Source organism: Miscanthus floridulus, chromosome 10 (genome assembly GCF_019320115.1).
Source record: "Miscanthus floridulus cultivar M001 chromosome 10, ASM1932011v1, whole genome shotgun sequence".
NCBI lineage: Eukaryota > Viridiplantae > Streptophyta > Magnoliopsida > Poales > Poaceae > Miscanthus > Miscanthus floridulus.
Genome location: NC_089589.1, coordinates 96,616,278 through 96,635,082, shown reverse-complemented (window position 1 = coordinate 96,635,082; position 18,805 = coordinate 96,616,278). Strand labels below are relative to the sequence as shown.

The 18,805-nt window shown below is 52.8% G+C and overlaps 1 protein-coding gene and 1 pseudogene across 1 annotated transcript; one reads left to right on the top strand and one right to left on the bottom strand.

Moving 5' to 3' along the window:
* Positions 1-12,550: 12,550 nt before the first annotated feature.
* On the top strand, positions 12,551-13,462 carry LOC136489094 (glutathione S-transferase T3-like; annotated as a pseudogene).
* A 3,004-nt stretch (positions 13,463-16,466) lies between these two features.
* Positions 16,467-17,943, bottom strand: LOC136485155 (probable BOI-related E3 ubiquitin-protein ligase 2). The gene has a single exon (XM_066482093.1). The coding sequence runs from the start codon at positions 17,835-17,837 to the stop codon at positions 16,860-16,862; it is 978 nt and encodes a 325-aa protein (XP_066338190.1). The 5' UTR covers positions 17,838-17,943; the 3' UTR covers positions 16,467-16,859.
* Between the last annotated feature and the right edge of the window lie 862 nt (positions 17,944-18,805).

The window sequence follows — 18,805 nt, the reverse complement described above, 5'->3', positions numbered from 1 at the left end:
CCATCGAGGCAAGTGACGTTAGCTCAACCCCTCCGATTGCGAAAACCGTGGACGTGGTAATGCACGAAACTCGCCCGACCCTTCGCCGCGCCCGACACTTGGGTTGACACCCAACACTTGGGTTGGCGCTCCGTCTCGCCCGGCTCCTCGGTCGCGCACGACACTTGGGTTGGCGGGTTTGACACCTCGGCTGACACTTGGGCTGGCGCTCCGTCTCGCTCGACCCCTCAGCTGCGCCCAACACTTGGGCTGGCGCTCCGTCTCGCCCAACACTTGGGCTAGCACTCCATCTCGCTCGACCCCTCGGCCACGCCTGACACTTAGGTTGGTGCTCCATCTCGCCTGACCCCTCGGCCGTGCCCGACATTTCAGATTGACGCTCCGCCTCGTCTGACGGTGACCCACGATCTTACACCCGCCGGGTGCGCTCGTGAAACGAGTGTAAACAACCCCTTCACGACTTCACAGAAGTTCCAAAAGGGCTCGGGGGCTCCTGTCGGGTTCATAAACTCGGGGTCCCTAATGGACCCGCTTCCTAGCAGAAACTTGGCCCAACAGACGACGTAGCAACAACGCGCGCCTCTCGGGCCGGCCCGGATATCGAATGACAGGTCGGGGAAACGATCCAGTCCCCGACCGAAAGGCTTGGCCAAGGTGGGGACATAGTCCAACTCCAACCTTCTTTTCTGACCGGGGATACGCCGAACCTCTGCTTGCAGCTCTTCCCTGACCGACATGGTCGGGCCGACTGGGGACGCCCGCTCGGTGAGGACCCGGGGATCAGGCGGAGCAGATAAGGTAAGGCTATCAAGTCAAACCGTAGTGTCGAGGGCCGTACCCTGCCATACCCTGCGCACTTGCAGGGCGGTGCCACCAGGCCATGCCAAAAAGGCACTATGCAACCTTACAGGCGTGTCAGAACCCAAACAGTATTGTAGGCGTCGACATTTGCCACCAGGCGAATACGGTAGAGCCTGCCACACGCATCTGGACATAAACAATATTGTGGGCGTCGTCGACCGTCTGATACCCGACAACGTGGGCAACAAGACTAGATAGCACACGTATACAATCTCTCTCTTTCTCTAACTTGTAAAAGCCCATCCCCTTCGACTATAAAAGGGATGAGCTCTCTCCTAAAAAGGGATCGGACTATTTTCTGGTTCTCTCACTCTCCCCAAAAAAGAGAAATTAGACGATTTGAGCACTCGAGGACCTGACAACTCGAATAGCACAATAGCCCTAGAACTCTAAAGCTTCACAGAGCATACGCTTCAAACTTAGCACACGTTAGAACCCCCATCACTCTTGGCCCTTCGGTTCAGAGTCCGATCAAGCCTTTCACACATCCTTCTTATTCCTACTTGTTTGTAACCCTACAACAAACTTCGAGCACCTGGGCTCAGGAATAAAGTCTCCAACCGACTAAAACTGAACGTAGGGCACGTTGTCTGAACAAGTATAAATCCTATATCATTGAGTGTTAGACCATGTCCGATCATGTAAAACTATAAATATTTATTTGTTGATCACTTTTCGCACCGACATACTCTTTATAGGCACCTCTAAAGACTGCGATGACAGGTGTGCGATCGATCTTTGCGTCAACTAGTATGTTTGGAATGCATGAATATATTTTGCATGTGTTGTTATGGAATTTCATTCTTGTGTTAACAGACGATGATTCAAATACAACTGCCGCGTGTTTTATAGTGTCGTCACATGCCTTCCTGCATGCTGCCACCTTTCTCCGCCGAGGCAGGGCCTGGAATGGATTGCATGCCGCGCAGGAACCCGGAAGGCTGCACTGCACTGCACCTGGGCATGGACGCAAAGTTTCTTCAATCCGATGGCCCAACCGCGTCGCAAGTCATCCATCGAGATTCGGGGGATGGGTTACTCTCTCGTTATTAAAAAAAACATAATTCTAACTTTTAACCTGTACGCGATATGCGACGTGTGTAAGGTATAATTATGTTTTTTCAGACTGAGGGAGTCCGTGTCTTGGTCCGGGCGAATCAACAGCCTATTCGATTAGTCGTAAACGATCGTAAATTTCTAGTTAAAACAGTATTTTTTTTTCACACCAAACTAGTCAGCAGTAATAATCCACAGTTCTATAAGATCGTTTCAGCCCAGTGCAACAGGCTGTAGGTCCCGGGGCACCCACCGTACCGTACGTACGGGCGCGCATCGCTAGGCTTTTATTCAATGACCAAGGCGATCCAGTCTTGGTCTTGGCGAGCGCCCTCCATCCTCGTCAGTTTCTGCACAAATATTTACTAGTTGGTTACTTTTTGTACCGACAGTTGGCGTCGTCCGTGGAGAAGACGTTGTACGTTCAACACTTTTTGGTCATCGGATGGCCCACTTTTCCGCCACCCTCGTCGTGGTAGGCTGGGGCGATACGACTCGCTTCGGCTCGCTGGAGTTTCCCGCACTGTCACCAACTGGGGTGTGGGCTACAAACATCATCGAGCCATCCTAGGCCTTTCTCTTCGGAAGCCTGGACTTTATCACCGACCGGCTCGGTGTGCTACACCTCCGCGAGGAGGCTCACGTCCCGGTACCCGTCGGAGGAGCGTCCTCCATCAACTTCGGGACGCATGGCTTCGACGACGCGGCATCTGCGCTTCTTTCCGAGCAAACTCTCTGCTCAAACCCTACTGTAAGTAATGTACACGCTGTTATTTGCTTACTATTCTCTATCTTCTGCCGATTACCCGGAGGAACCCCGTTGTCCCCGACGCAACCACCGTACGACCGGCTAGGATCCGGACAACTGAAGGACGAAGTGATCCGACCGGACGCGTACCGACCGAAGGACGACAACGACGCCCATCTCTCCGAACGACTAGAACAGCTATGTCGTTTTTTCCTAAGCTTCAATCTTACCATTGTTTACTTAGTATATGCTCCTGTAAAAGCACCCCGACCCGAACACTTTTCGGCCCAGGGCGCTCGGGGGCTTTACTAGGGTACACTACTATCACTATGCTTCATGACTACCTCCCTATTTTGTTTACTATCATATGGTGAAATTCCTGCCTACCCAACCAATGGGATAGTTTGTTCTTTAGTTTTGCTTTACGTAGCTTTGCTTTAAAAATATTCCAACCAATCGCACCCCGCCTTTCCCTACCGTTATGAGCAGCCGAGCCTCACGGGCCACGCCCCGGGCTCCCAAGATCGCGGCCTACGGGACAAACGGGCAGGTACGAGAAAGAAAGAATAAAAAACAAAATTATGCTAAGGGAAAACTAAGGAATGAAAGGGAACAGGCTCCCCCGAACAGAGCAATTCCATCACAGAAAATAAAACCAACAGTAGTCATTAAGCACACAGTAATGTTTACACGGGGACTCCCCCACAAACTTAAACTTCTACCTTCACTAAACTACTTATATTTGGTAAGCTATTGGACCGGCCCGGCGGAATCTGCTCTTGGAGCGACCGACGAGGGCGCGGGCTGCTCACTCCCCGGCGGCACGACATTCGGCTCGGTCGGGGCCGGGGTGACGTTCACCTCCGACCCAGGCTCCATGCCGTCTGCAGACTGGGCAGCGTCCTCCCCATGCTTGCTTCTGGCTATGTCTTCATGATGGACCTTGAGTGCGGCAGCAAGGTCTCCCCGATCGATTGGATGTCTTCCATGCTCAAGCCTTCGGCATACCCCACCGAAGTCAGCACCCTCGACGCTCCATAGAATAGCCCGCTCTTGATAAGATCCCAGACTGCATCCGGGACCTCCGCCAACTGGACGACAGGCGCGCTAGTGCTTGGCACCGACCCGAAGACTTCCGAGACAAAGAGCTGGGCAACATTGCGGATCTAGTCGAGATCCCCTCGAGAGCACGACGCTCTTCACGAGACTTGGCTAGCTCCTCCGTATTCTGGCTGAAGGTCGCCTTGATCGTCTCCAGGTCCCACTCTAGCGTCTTCACCCTTCCACCCAACTCTGAAAGAAGAGCGACAAGCTTAAAAACAGGCTGAAGGGAGAACCAACACAACAAAAAACAGAAAAGGTACGTACCGACGCAAAAGTTCTCAAGGGTGGAGAGATCCTCCGCCAGCCGAACCACCTGCTCGCGCAGCCGGGCGCTCGTGTCCTCCGTCCCCATCACCCGGCCCCGGAGCGCGAGCACCTCCCGGTCCACCTCCGACCGAGCCTTCCGCTCTGCCTCCAGGGCGGTCTGCTCTGACGCCAAGACGCTCCGCTCCAACTCAAGGGTCTCTAGGGATTTCTGGAGCGCCACCTCGGTCTCCGCTAGGGACATCCACAACTCTGCCTCGGACCCCGCTCGGCTGCACACTGCCCCTCCGCCTGTGCCACGGTCGCCTCAGCCACCCGATCCTGGGACTCACAATGAGCGGACGCTAGCTGACGCTCGAACTCAGCCGTGCGGGCGTGCTCCATTCGGAGAAAGCGGGACTTGTGGGATGACATCCCCTTCAGACTCTACAAAAAACAAGCATGCTAAGGCAACCAACAAAAGATTCAGAGGTCAAGGACAAGCACGTGAAACTCACCTCCACGGCGAGCTACAGGTCGACCTCAACTAACTACTGAGCGGACTTAACCCACTCCTAGACGTCTTCGAGCTTCATGTACAGGTTGGTGAAATCAAACACCGTGGCATGCCCTTGCTCCCTAAGAATGTCCCAGAGCTGACACTCCTGGGAATCCCGGAGGACAAACCGCATCTTCGCTGGGTCCTCAGGGCAGGGCCACTCCAGGTCACCCTCCGGCGACCAGCCGGAGGGCCCAGCCTCTGACTAGACCACCGCTAGCTCCCTCGACGACATCGGCGGCTCCACCATATCATCCACCTCATCATTAGACGGAATGTCCACCACCTCGGTTGTGTGGATTGCCACCGGGCGTTCCGACTCCATCCCAGTCGTGCTTTCCCCCGGCGCCTTCGGCTTCGACCGCGAGGGTGAACCGTGCAGCCCTCCGCCCGGTGGGGCAGGGAGCTCGGTCTCCCTCTCATCTTCTGCCGTGGCCGGTGGAGGAGGGGCCACGAGGGTTACTTCCGGCGCAACCTCCACCGGAATCACAGCTAATATCGAGGCCACCGCTGTTACTGGAGCAGCAACCGCCCCCGGAAGGGAAGGGCTTGCCGCCGCCACCCTGTCCCCCCGCCGCTTGTTGTGACACACCGTAGGGTGGGCCTCCATGCCTCCTGCATGGGAGTTGGGGCGATGCACAACACTGTCATCGTCCGACAACTGACAGAGGGCGCAGGTAAGTCACACTCCAAAAAAACTCAACATCAAAAGATTGAAAAGAAACAAAAGAGAACATACCGGGTGGTGAGCAGTATGACTCCAAAGGCAAGACCCAGCATCGACAGGCCTGTAGGGCATGGGCTGCTCTCGAGCTGTGACCCGCGCCCCCTCGCTTCGGCCAGGGGCGGAGTCGTCCCAACCGGCTCCTTCCCGACTTGCGGGTCACCCCGGCCCTTGGCTTGGGACTCCCCGAATGGACCAGGGGGTGGGGCATCCTCTGGCCACGAGTCACACGGGCACTAGTCTGCTCCTCAGGCCGCCCGGCTTGCTCGACCACGTCCACGATAGGCGGGGCCACCCCCGGCTACAAGCCGCGCGTCGTCGCCGGTCCCGGCGAAGCACAAGTGCCAGTCTGCTCCGTGGACCGCCTGGCTTGCTCGGCCACATCCGCCACAGGCGGCGATGGGACCGATGACACCACCAAAGGGCACGGTGACTGCGTCCGCTTTACCACCCGTTCATCGAGCGTCCACACTCGCCACGCGCTTCCTCGGCGTGGAAGCCGCCGCACGCCGCGTGGCCTCCCACTCATCCTCAATAGACGTCGCCGCGGGGCCGTGATGCTCCGCCGAGGTCATAACAACCTCCCGACTTTCCTCCTCCTTAGAGAAAACCATGTCGTCCACATCCGTGGGATCCTCCGACTCGAGCTTGGACTCGACGTCGCTCTTTCTCTCCCCGGCCTTCACGCACCGAGTAACCTCCTTCTCCTTGTTGTACTTTCAGTGGGCCACCTCGGCCTTCTTCTTCTTCCTCACATCTGCCGCCTCCTTCTGAGCGGCCTACTAGGCCACGCCCTCTGGACCCTTGGGGAGGTGCGGCCAGGACTTGTAGTTTCCAAGCCCCTACGGAATGCGTGGCTCCCAATCAAAAAATAGGAAAAGTAGAGGAAGAAGTGCGGACTAAAGAGACAGGACCATACCAGGCTAGACACGATCGAGGAGTTGAAAGGCACAGGCTTCCCTTTGACCCTCTCTTTGGGCTTCAGCTGCAGCACCCGGCCAAGGTGACTCTAGACCTCATCGTCCGGTAGATCCACCAGCGACGCATGGTCCGGGTCCGATGGGCCACTATACAACCACATCAGGCATGTCCTCTCCGCCAATGGTGCAACCCAGTGACGGTACAGGGTGTGGAACACCCGCACCCCATCAAGGCTGTGCTTCATCAGCTTCCAGAGCTCCTCCTCAATGACCCCCACCTTATGCTTCTCCTTATGGGCGCAACCCCACGACCAGCTGTCCCGCTTCTCCGACCTCCCACCGGTGAACACCGGGAACGGCGCTACTGCTGAATTCCTGATATAAAACCACTCCCCATGCCACCCCCGGTTGGAGTCACAGGGGAGGTACGCTGGCTACGAGCCTCCCACGCTTGGCTTCCTCTACAGGGCGAAACCCCCCACCGACGCGATCTTGGTCGGGTTCCCCACCATCAGGGCTCTCCCAGAGAAGAGCCATCGGAAGAAATCCGTGTGCGGCTCTATCTCAAGGAAAGCCTCGCAGACGGTAATGAAACCGGCAATATGCAGCACCCCCATCGAATTAAGGTGCTGTAGCTCCAGACCCCACTCATTGAAGAGCCCACGTTGGAACCAGTGTGCGGGGTACCCTAACCCATGCTCGTGGAAGGTGAGAAATGAAACCACCTCGTCGGGCCAGGGTTGCGGGAACCCTCCAGTGTGCCACCTCCTTCGGCGGTAGAAGCCCCTTCCCGACGAAGGCCTTCAACACAGACTCCCTCACGGTGGACGACTTCCAGTCGGACATTTTGCTCCAGGATCGGTGAGTTCTTCTTCTTCTCCCTCGGTCTCTCCCCTTTCTTTCCTAGAAACCACCACGGCTCTCAGGAATGCTCATGACAAGAAGGAAGAGAAAAGACGATGGCAGATGAGGAACAGACAAAAGAACAGGTCAAAAACCCTTTCCCCTCTCCTACTTAACGAAAAGGGAACAACAGTTAGCGAAGGGTGCGCCGATCAGGAGAAGGCAAAATGGCGGAGTGAGGAACTCTCTCTCTCTTTCATATTTAATGCAGATGAGACGCACCCTGACCGATGAGACGTGCCCTGCCCAACGGAACGGCTCCTGATCAGATGGGATGTGGCCTGGGCATAGCCCACCACAACCGCATGACCAACCACTACCGCACGCCAGGCGCAGGAACCAAAGCACCACCACACGCGGGTGGCCCCCCGCTTCCCTAGGCCAGACCTAGAAAGACCCAAAGTGAGATCTCCGCCGAGAAAAACCATCGGGCCCCCTGAGTCGATCGAATCACTCAGGATAGACATCGATAGATAGGTAAGGAGCAAAGGGAAGCCCCATATAGGCCACACCGACTCCGTCACAAACGACAAGCATGGGTCCCGGTCGAACATTTCTGACTGAAGCTCTCTGAACCCCGTCACTCAAGCCATCAAGGTGAGCACTACCAACCCCCTCTATTTCCTTACAATCATTTCATACATCCATACGCGCATTCATTCCATATGCCCGAACCTCTCGGACGATTCGGGCCCTGAATCACTTGGGGGCTCGGGAACTAAGCATCGCACGTGCAGCAAAATGCATCACAATGTTCCGTGTTGCGTCATGAAGCGACGGTTGCCTCATTCGATATGAGCAACCAATAGAGCTAGGGGAGAAAAATGTAGATGAGCCCCGAGCGGCCCTCGCCCAGTCTAGTAGACCAGGTCATCTCAACCTTCTCGTTCAATCCTGAACCTCTTGGTAAACCCATAGAATCTCCATCAAGGGGAGGCCATTAGGCCACCCGAGTCGGTCTTTGGAATGACCTAGGCATCTATCGGGTTACAGGTAAAAGAGTAGTGGAATGTCACAAGAGGGTTATGCTGACCCGTCACGAACGATGGACCTGGATTCCACTCGATCACACCCGTTAGCGAACTCACCGAGCGCGTCACTCGAGCCCGAGCGATCGGGACAAGCGACAAAACTCAGCCCCTCCGGTTGTGAGGAATAGAGGTTGGGGTAATGCACACAACTCACACCGACCCCTACTAAGGCCCAATAGGGCTTGGGGGCCCAAGATGAAAAGCCTGGGACTGCGACCCCAAACTCGCCCCTTCTGACTGTGCTCCAAAAACCTAGGTCTGTGACCCTGATCTCGCCCCATCTGGCTACGCTTCCGACTGCGCTCTAAAAACCTTGGTCTATGACCCCGATCATGCCCCATCCGGCTACGCTTCCAACTGCACTCCAAAAACCTAGGTCTACGACCCTGATCTCACCCCACGACACCGACTCACCCGATCCCACGGCATGCATCGACGCCAGGATCAGTGAGCTTTGTCTCGTCCAAATCCCTTGACTAACTCCCTCGCTCGATCCCACGACATGCATCGACACCAAGATTAATGAGCTTTGTCTTGTCCAAAACTAACTACCTTACCTGATCCCACAGCGCACATCGATGCCAGGATTAGTGAGCTCTATGTCATCCAAATCTAACTGCCTCACCCGATCCCACGGCACGCATCGACGCTAGGATCAGTGAGCTCTATCTCATCCAAAACCCTTGACTGACTCTCTCGCTCGATCCATGGAGCGCACTGACACTAGGATCCACGAGCTCTCTCTCACCCAATCTCTCAAAACGACTAAAACCCGCCTCGGCTGCACAACGACACCTTGGTCGACAAAACTCCATCTCAAATGAAAAAACTCCCCCACTAACAACACATAAAACCCCCCAGACAGTTCTACCCAAACCGCCCGGGGGGCTCAGGGGGCTACACCCACGGGTGCACTCGCGCGCACCCACTGGCGAGACAAAAAATCCCCCGAACGATTCAACCCGAATCACCTGGGGGCTCGGGGGCTCCTGTCGGGTTCATGAGACCCGGGGTCCCTCGGGGACCGGCTTCCACACCAAGTCTTGGCTCAAGAGTCTAAAACAACAAGTCAGAAGGGCGGCCCAATCACCGACCAAAAGGTCTGGCCAAAGAGGAACAGTGCCCGCTCGTTGGCTACTTTGGCCCACCTCTCCGACCGGAGCGTTCGCTTTGACTCTAGCCGCCTCCGGACGGCCTCTTCGATGGGAAGGCCTAGCCCAAAACACTACTTCTGACTCTAACCCCGCGTCTCTGACCCGGGTTCGTAGGAACCCTGCTCACTGCTCTTCTCTGACCAGCACACTCAGAGCCAACTAGAGCCATCCGCCCAGGGACGCCCGCTCGGTAGGAACTAGGAGACATGCGGAGAAAAGCAAGGCAAGGCTTACAAGTCAAAACCACTATACCAGGAACCATTCCCTGCATGGAACAGTACTCTATAGCCACCCTGACACAAACAGTATTGTAGGCGCCGCTAAAACTCCCATGAGGTAAGGCCCCCACGTGCCTCTGGGCATCGATAGCATTATGGGCACTGGGATTTACCTTACCAGGTGAACATAGTGAGACTCCTCACATGCCTCTAGGCATCAAACAGTATTTGGAGGTACCAACGTCTACCATCCCTGAAAAAGGCAGCACGACCTCCCACATGCATCTGATATTCTACAGTGACATCAACAGTGTTGTAGGCGCCTACCATTATCTTGTACCCACCGGCGTGGGCAACAAGGCTTGGTAGGCGTGAGCAACAAGGCTCGGTGGCATACGTACCCTCACCCTCTCACTTGTAAAGCCATCCCCTTTATCTATAAAAGGGGATGTGCCCCCTCCAACAAAAAGAGAGCCCTTCTTAAATATAACAAGCACCGATCAAGTTCACTAGCTCACAACAATAGAACCACCGGGTTCGGACTCCAAGCACATGCTTGAACACTTACTCAAAGCGCAGCTCCCGTCGCTCTTGGCCCTTCCGACTGGAACCGACCGGACCTCTTGTACACCCCTTCTTCCTCCTTCTCATTTGTAACCCCACTGCAAACTTCGAGCACCTAGCTCAGGAATAAAGTCACTAACCGGCCCAAACTGGACGTAGGGCACGTCGCCTGAACTAGTATAAATCCTATGTTATTGAGTGCTAGGCCACCTCCGATCACAACGTACGGCAAAACTATAAATATTCACTAGTTGGTCACTTTCTGCACCGACATAATCTATCTATTTCTCTGACTTGTAAAAGCCCATCCCCTTCGACTATAAAAGGGGATGAGCTCTCTCCTAAAAAGGGAGGATCGGACTATTTTCTGGTTCTCTGGCTCTCCTCAAAAAAGAGAAACTAGATGATTTGAGCACTCGAGGACCTGACAACTCAAATAGCACAATAGCCCTAGAACTCTAAAGCTTTACAGAGCATACGCTCCAAACTTAGCGCATGTTAGAGCCCTCATCACTCTCGGCCCTTCGGTTCAGGAATAAAGTGTCCGACCGACTGAAACTGAACATAGGGCACGTTGCCTGAACAAGTATAAATCCTGTGTCATTGAGTGTTAGGCCACATCCGATCATAACGCACGGTAAAACTATAAATATTTATTTATTGGTCACTTTTCGCACCGACATACCCTATCTCTGTAGGCACCTCTAAAGACTACGATGACAGGTGTACGATCGATCTTTGCGTCAACTAGTATGTTTGAAATGCATGAATATATTTTGTATGTGTTGTTAGGCCAGTCTCAATGGGGATGTCATGGGAGTGTCATGCACATTAATTAGGGTGACACATCAGCATGGGAACACTTTTTGCATGAAATGGTGAGGAGAGAGAACAAATTCGTTTCATTGCCACGACACTCGCCAGCTTCGTTTCCAAGGTCTCGGTAACTCCAAGACACCCGCACTGAGAGGGATAGTTTCATCCACCCGCCCGACACGAAGACCCCATGCTCCAGGCGCCAAGATCCAATCCTCCCGCCTCCTTCCCTCGTGCGCGCGCACAATTCCTCCAGCCTCCTTCCCCGCGCACGTGATTCCTCCCGCCTCCCGCCTCCATCCCCGCGCGTGCCTCCTTCCCCGCGCGCGCCATGGATTCGGCGCGTAGCTCTGGGTGGCGAGTCAAAGGAGGGATTCAGCGCGGAGGCAGCCGCCTTGGAATGAAGACAGTGTTGTCTCCTATGCCGCCGGCCCCACCGGCTTCTTCTTCGTCGGCCCCTGCTGCGCCACCACCGTCCGCCCTAGCGCCGCCACCGGGTCCGCCAGCACCGTCCGCCCTAGAGCCAGCGCCTTCGTCCTTCCCTGGTCCATGGTGAGCCCTAGATCCACGGTGATTTCGATGTGTAGAGATGTCCGGATCTCTTATATGGTTCGGTTCTCTTGTGAATTCCATAGGTCCGGATCTTGAAAGCAGTAGGAAATCCTATCCATACTGTCACACGAATTCTTTTTTATTACCATGCTTAGCAGTTGGATTTGATGTTTCTTTGTAATTACCATGCTTAGCAGTTGGATTTGATCACGGGGTCTAATATTTGGTTGTCTTGTTGGTGTGTAAACATGCTAGATTTGCTTGCCATATCATATTTGTGGTGAGATGCAATGGTGTTATGAGCATATGAAGCCATTGCTGGATTCAGTTGGTGATTGGTATGGCGCTCATATGTGAATCTATTATATCTGAGAATGATAATTGTAATTTTGCACATTCTAATGCTGATGTTTCAAGCTCAGCTCTCATTGAATTTGTAGATTTCCATAACTTTAGTAATGTAGAAAGTGCAGCCTGCATACAAATAGAAATGTATGTATCTGACTTGCCATAGATCCATACTTCCATAGCCCTGCAGAGCTTGTGTGTGTCCATCAGCATTGACCTCCATACTGTCTCTGTATATGTGAAGTCTAGTATCATGGCCTGGTTGATGTGAAAATCACGTTGTGTCCTTTTCTGTCTGAAACTTTGGATGCTGCTGAACTACATGTGTAGTGTATTTTCTGTCCAATTGGGTTCTCTTCCTTCTGTGATTGGGAAGTGCTGCCTGCATACCTGCTTGACCTTTAACATTGGATAAGCAGTAGCCGGAGATGCCCAACTGTAATGTGGAAACTTTGCTTCCTTATGTAATATAGCAGTTAACTATACTGCATTTGCTGTGCTGACATTTAGTATTTTTTGTTTTCATGAATATGCCTGCAACAACCATACTTCAGGGTCTATCCACCTGGTGGTTTTTAAAATTTCCTTCAACAACCATACTATCCGCCGCACCCACACATGGCAGGAGAAAATTTTCATTTTGTTGGTCAGACTATTAACGTGAACCCAATATCTCCACCACCACCACCAAGTGCCTATGGAACATTAACACCCAAGCTATGAAACAAGGAACTTCAACAAACGAGACGATGACTATTGACATTGAGGAAGGAGAGAATAGTGAGGCAAATAGGGCAGTAAAGAAAAGATATTGGACTCATGATGAAGAAACGAGGCTGGTAATTGATCAGTTTTTTATTTTCCTTGGTTTGTAACGAGGCTGGTAACCCAATATACTTGATTTGTTCATATTTTTTTTATTTCGTATTTTGTAGGCCAGTGCTTGGTTGAATGTTTCAAAAGACCTAGTTAGGGGTAATGACAAGAAATTCGATACATTTTGGAAGGAAATCACTGAGGAGTTTAACAGGAAAGGGAATAGGAACCGTAGAAGGGAAATAAACCAATTGAAGGTTCACTGGTCACGCCTGAAGTCATCCATCACTGATTTCAATGATGCTTGGACTAAGGTAACTCAAAAGCATACAAGCGGATACTCCGACGACATGCTAGAGGAAGAGGCACAAAAGATATATGAAAGCAGGTTTGGAAAGCGTTTTTCGTTGGTGCATTGGTGGAAGATATTAAAAGAGGAGCCCAAATGGTGTGCACAGTTTGAGGAAAAAAAGAAAGACAAGACTGAGATAATTGATGTTCCAGAAGAATAGTCATGTCCCATTGGTAGAGAAGCAGCAAAGGCTGAGCGTAGTGGAAAGCGCAAGAAGGATAATGTTATGGAAGGAATTGTCATCCTTGGGAACAATATTGAGAAAATTATCAAGGTGCAGCAAGATCGGAAGGTGAAGTGCGAAAAGGTTACGGAAGCACAAATTCAGATATCAAACGCAAATTTAAAGGCAGCAAAGGAGCAAAAGGAAGCAAGGATGTTTGAGGTCTACAATTCCTTGCTCAATCAAGATACAAGTCACATGTCTGAAGATCAAAAGGCTAACCGAGAGAAGGCATTATGTAAGCTTGAGGAAAAGTTATTTGCTGACTAAGGTTAGTTCTCAGTCATGTTTTCCAGATGTTCCTCTTTTTATAGTAAGATACAGTTCTTGTCATTTCAGCTAGAAGATTTTGTGTTATTGATTTACTTTAGTCATCAAAAACATTCATTTTTGTATTATAGCAGATTGCCCAGCATTGCTCCTTTTCATTCAGTTCCCCATTTGCCATGTTTTCTAAATGTTTCTCTTTTATAATGAGATATAGTTCTTATCATTTCAGCCGGTAAATCTGTGTCGTTACTTCAGTCTTCAGTAACGCTCATTTTTGTATTATAGCAGATTGCCCCCTTTTGACTTAAATTCTGTGTTTTCCTGCTGCAAAAAGCATTAGTTGAAATGATATGTAAGCTCAGGACACTCTATATGTATAGGTAATTTTTAAAATACTGAAAGCATGCCATATTTATAACTCCCATTTTGCTGGTTCTGTAAAAATGGTTGGTTTGGTCCTAATTTTCACTGTGACTTTGCAGATAGATTGTATATAAAGGCTGCAGCTCAGATCATTATCAAGCATGTCTCTCCTCTCGAAGTTACGCTTGATCACCATGGATGTGACTGGTACATTGATCGCTTACAAAGGACATCTTGGGGATTACTACTGTATGGATGCTTCTGTGTGTGGATGGCTACATAATCAATCGATGCATATGATCCCATCATTTTACAGGAATTAAATGCTTTACTTAGTTTTAGAATTGGTGAAATGAAATGCTGCATTGTGAAGTCTAGTTTCATTCATTGTTTCATCCCGCTCAAGCTGATGTGGCGTTTTGAAAATCGTGTAGTGAAACTAAGCATTGAGACTGGCCTTATGGAATTTCATTCTTGTGTTAACAGACGATGATTCAAATACAACTGCCGCGTGTTTTAAAGTGTCGTCACATGCCTTCCTGCATGCTGCCACCTCTCTCCGCCGAGGCAGGGGCTGGAATGGATTGCATGCCGCGCAGGAACCCGGAAGGCTGCACTGCACTGCACCTGGGCATGGACGCAAAGTTTCTTCAATCCCATGGCCCAACCGCGTCGCAAGTCATCCATCGGGATTCGGGGGATGGGCTACTCTCTCGTTATTAAAAAAACATAATTCTAAGGTATAATTATGTTTTTTCAGACTGAGGGAGTCCGTGTCTTGATCCGAGCCAACCTGCACTCTATTCGTTTAGTCGTAAGTGATCATAAATTTTCAGCTAAAATAGTATTCTTCTCTCACACCAATCCCATCATCAATAATAATCCACAGTCCTGTGAGATCGTTTCAGCCCAGCGCAACATACTGCAGGTCTCGGGGCACCCACCGTACCGTACGTACGTGCGCGCACCGCTAGGCTTTTATTCAACGGCCAAGGCGATCCAGTCTTGGTCCTGGCGAGCATGCGTGCGCCCGGCACTCGCGCCGGCAGCGGCAGGCCAGGCTTCCTCGCTCCGTCGTGCAGTTGGGAACCTAGCACGGTAGCACTGAGCGCACGCGCCGCTGCCCCAGCTGGACCGCCTGCACTGCACGCGAGCAAAGTACCGGACCAGCTTAACGACTCTTGGCTTACTCGAATACGATCATAAATTATAAATTAAAAATTATTTTTCTCTTACATCAAACCAACTAATAGTAAATCATCTACGATCATTTACAACGAAACGAACAGGCTGTTAATTTGCTGCTCATTCCCGAGAGCATCTCCGGCGTTCCCCTAATCACACCACTCATCCTCGTAAACCTATCGCATTGGGGAAGATGATCACTTTTTCTTCTTCAGCAGTCTCCTAATAGCCTTTTTTTTATGGCCATAAAAAAACACCCCATCTCACTTCAAATGGATGGGGAGTTGCATCTCTACCAAAAGCTGGGGCCCACTCCCAACTGTCATATTCATCCCCTCGCTCCTCTCTGCCTCCATCGCAGCCATGGCTGCCGCAAGGTTCCCCATCGGCCATCGCAGCTAGCTTCCCCATCTCTGCCTCCATCGCAGCCATCGCATGCTGGACAAGCCATGGCCGCCGCCGCCAGCTTCCCCACCGCCGACGGTAGGTCCTTTGGGTTCTCGCTCTCCTGTCCGCGCCACCAAGATGCGGTAGCAGCGGGCGCCAGCAGCAACAGCTGGATCGATGCCCCACATCTCCGCGCGGACTGGATCCGCGCCATGCTCCGGGAGGCGGATAGCAGGACGGTGCGGAAGATGCTCGCCGGCGCCGCCCAGGACCGGGGCTCCAAGTCCGACCTCGCCCTGACCGTCATGCCATGGGTGGCGCCGATGCCGGTGGCTACAGCGGCAGAGGTTCGGACGGCAAGGACAATGCGGGGATGGCCCCAGCCCGCACCATCCATGCGCGCGTCGGGCAGGTCACGATGCGGTAGTCACGATGACGGTCGTGAACTTGCGATGCGGGAAGAAGAACCGACGGGAGGGGAACAGAAAGGGAAGCAAAAAAGGATAACTAAATTGTAACTTAAGCCCCCTTTGACACGACTCATCTAAAACTGCTTCACCGGTGAAGCCAAAGCCGGTGAAGCCAGAAAAACTGGTTTTTTCGGCTTCTAGTTCATTTTAACCCCGGCTTATAAAACGGCTTCACGCTACAGTGTCTCAATTTGCGTAAAATAGATAAAGCCGAAGCCGGCATAAGCCGTGCCAAAGAGACCCTTACATGTGGGTCTCATTTGTTGAGGTAGATTATTGGTGATCTGTTGCACCTTCTCTAGTAATCCAAAAAGTAATATTGGGCTCCCAATACCAGGTTACTTGGGAGAGTTGTGCCTTGTTTAGTTGGCGAAAAATTTTAGAAAATGGTATATTTGACATTTAGTGTCAATCATAATCTAATTAGACTTAAAAGATTCGTCTCGTAAATTTCGTCTAAACTGTGTAATTAATTTTATTTTTTATTTATATTTAATGCTTAATGCATACGTCCAAAGATTTGATGTGACGAAGAATTTTAAAAATTTTTGTAAAATTTTGGAAACTAAACATGCACTTGTATCGGGGACTACTGAAGATGCTCTGAGCCTCTGAACACTTTACTTACAGGTTGTTAGGATTATGTTAGACGTGATCAGAGTATAGTACTAGTAGTATATTAGGCTGCCGGCACAAGGGGTTACAAACCAGAGGATTCACCGCTGTTTTCATGACGGCAATCCCACCCACCACTTGTGCAATGCAGGACAGGACGACTGGGAGGGTAAGGCAAAGCATGGGCAGACACCAGACAGTCTGTAAACATGGCTGATGGCCCACCAACTGCAAGCAAAAGCAACAACCAAAAAGCTGCCGCTGACCAGAGCACATCCATCCACCCAACCCAGTGCGCACGACGTCCTCTCACCGGTCACCGCACACCATACGTGACCTTGGAAAACGTGTAAGGCTGTGACTTGGGACGGTGGCCATCAGTTGGGCGGCGCGATGTGGATGGAGGCGTTCTTGGCGCCGGCGCAGACGGGGCAGGCGTCCGTGCGGGGCTCGCACGCCTTGCACAGGCACAGGTGCCGGCACGGCAGCAGCAGCACCGACGCCTCGCCCTCGCCGCACGCCCTGCACGCCCACTTGCCGTTCCAAGTCGAGGACGACGAGGCCGTGGCAGCGGCGGCGGCGGTGTCCGCCGCCTGCTCCTCCTCCACGTAGCAGCAGCAGCACGACTGCGCGTCGTCGGGTTCGGACTCGCCGAATCCCTCGGAGCGGAGGAGCAGCGCGTCGAGCGTGGCTTGGAGCCCCGCGGCGACGGCCTCGTTGCCCCGCGCGACGCCGCACCACGCCTGCGCCTCCGCGGCCGCCAGCCGGACCCGCTCCTCGAGCTCCGCCGCGCGCCGCCGCGCCGCCTCCAGCTGGGCCTCCGCCTCCCTCACCCGCCGCGCCACCGCTAGGCCGGATACGGCTGCTCGGACCAGCAGCGCCTGGCGCTGCCGCGTGCGCGCCAGCTCCAGCCCCGCGCGCAGGCGGTCGCACTCGGCGCGCACCAGCGCGTCCACCTCCGCGCCGTGCAGCCGCCACAGCAGCTCCGACGCCAGCGCGTGGTCCGCCGAAATCTCTGCCCGGCCGCTCGTCGACGCGGCCCCGGGCGGCCGCATCATCCCCGGGAGAGGCAGGAGCGGCGCGTAGTGGAGGAGCTCGTCCTCCTCTCTGCCGCGCTTGCGCGAGGGCGCGGGCACGGGCACGGGCACGGCCGCCGCGCCACCGCCGTTGCACGTCAGCTCGCTCTGCGCGGCGCAATAGCCGTACTGCTGCCACGCGTAGCCATCATCGCCACCGGGCGTCGCCGCCGCGGCGGACAGCAGGAGCGCGCCGTAGTCCTTGAGCGCCCGCATCTGCTGCTCCTCGGGCGCGTAGGGTGGGAGCACGAGGCCGCCGAATTGCGCCTGTACGGCCATGGTGTCAAAGAGGACGGGGAAGGCGTAAGGCGTGGGTGATGGCCTGATGGGTGATGATGGACGGATGGAGCCTGCAGGCGCCGTTATGGGTGCCTTTAGTTCGTGAAATGAAAAAAAAAATTATGTCATATCGATGTTTTGATGTTGGCGGGGTTTTTTTTTATACTAATAAAAAAAAACTAATTACATAGCTCGTTTGGAAACTGCGAGACAAATTTATTAAACCTAATTAATTTATTATTAGCGCAGGTTAGTTGTTGTATCACTTATGATTAATCATGGACTAATTAGTCTTAAAACATTCGTTTCGTGATTTTCAACCAAACTGTGCAATTAGTTTTTTTTGTCTATATTTAATACTCCATGCATGTGCCACAAGATTCGATGTGATAGTTCGGGGTGAAAATTTTTTAAACTAAACCAGGCCTATATCACGGAGGTGGCGATGCCACGCCTAGGGATGAAAATGAATCGGATACGGACGGATATCACCAATATTATATTTGTTTTCATATTTCTGTCCGGATTCGAATTCGAATTCGAATACGGATAGTGTCAACTATGTCGGATATGATATGATTGGATATCGACTGGTTGAAAAATATCTGTTTTCATCCCTAGCCACGCCACATGGTCGGACGTCGTGGGCTGGATTGGCCATCATGGGAAGCTGGCGGGGCCCGCCCGGATGCGTTGCATCTGCATGCATGCACGCGTGCAGGTACGGTTGCCGCTAATTAATGGGGCCCGGTTACCAGTAACAGTCCGTACTACGAGACACGACACTGGATTGGCAGGCAGTCGCAGTACCGTGTTTAAAGTGGCGCGATAATGGCGGCCGTCCCAACGGCCGAGACAAGCGGATCCCGTCCCAAAAGGTTGCCGGGGTGGACCACGCCACACGCACGACCTCCGACTCCGAGTGCGTACTACGCCACTTGCTCGTGCTGGTACGGGTGCGGGTGTGT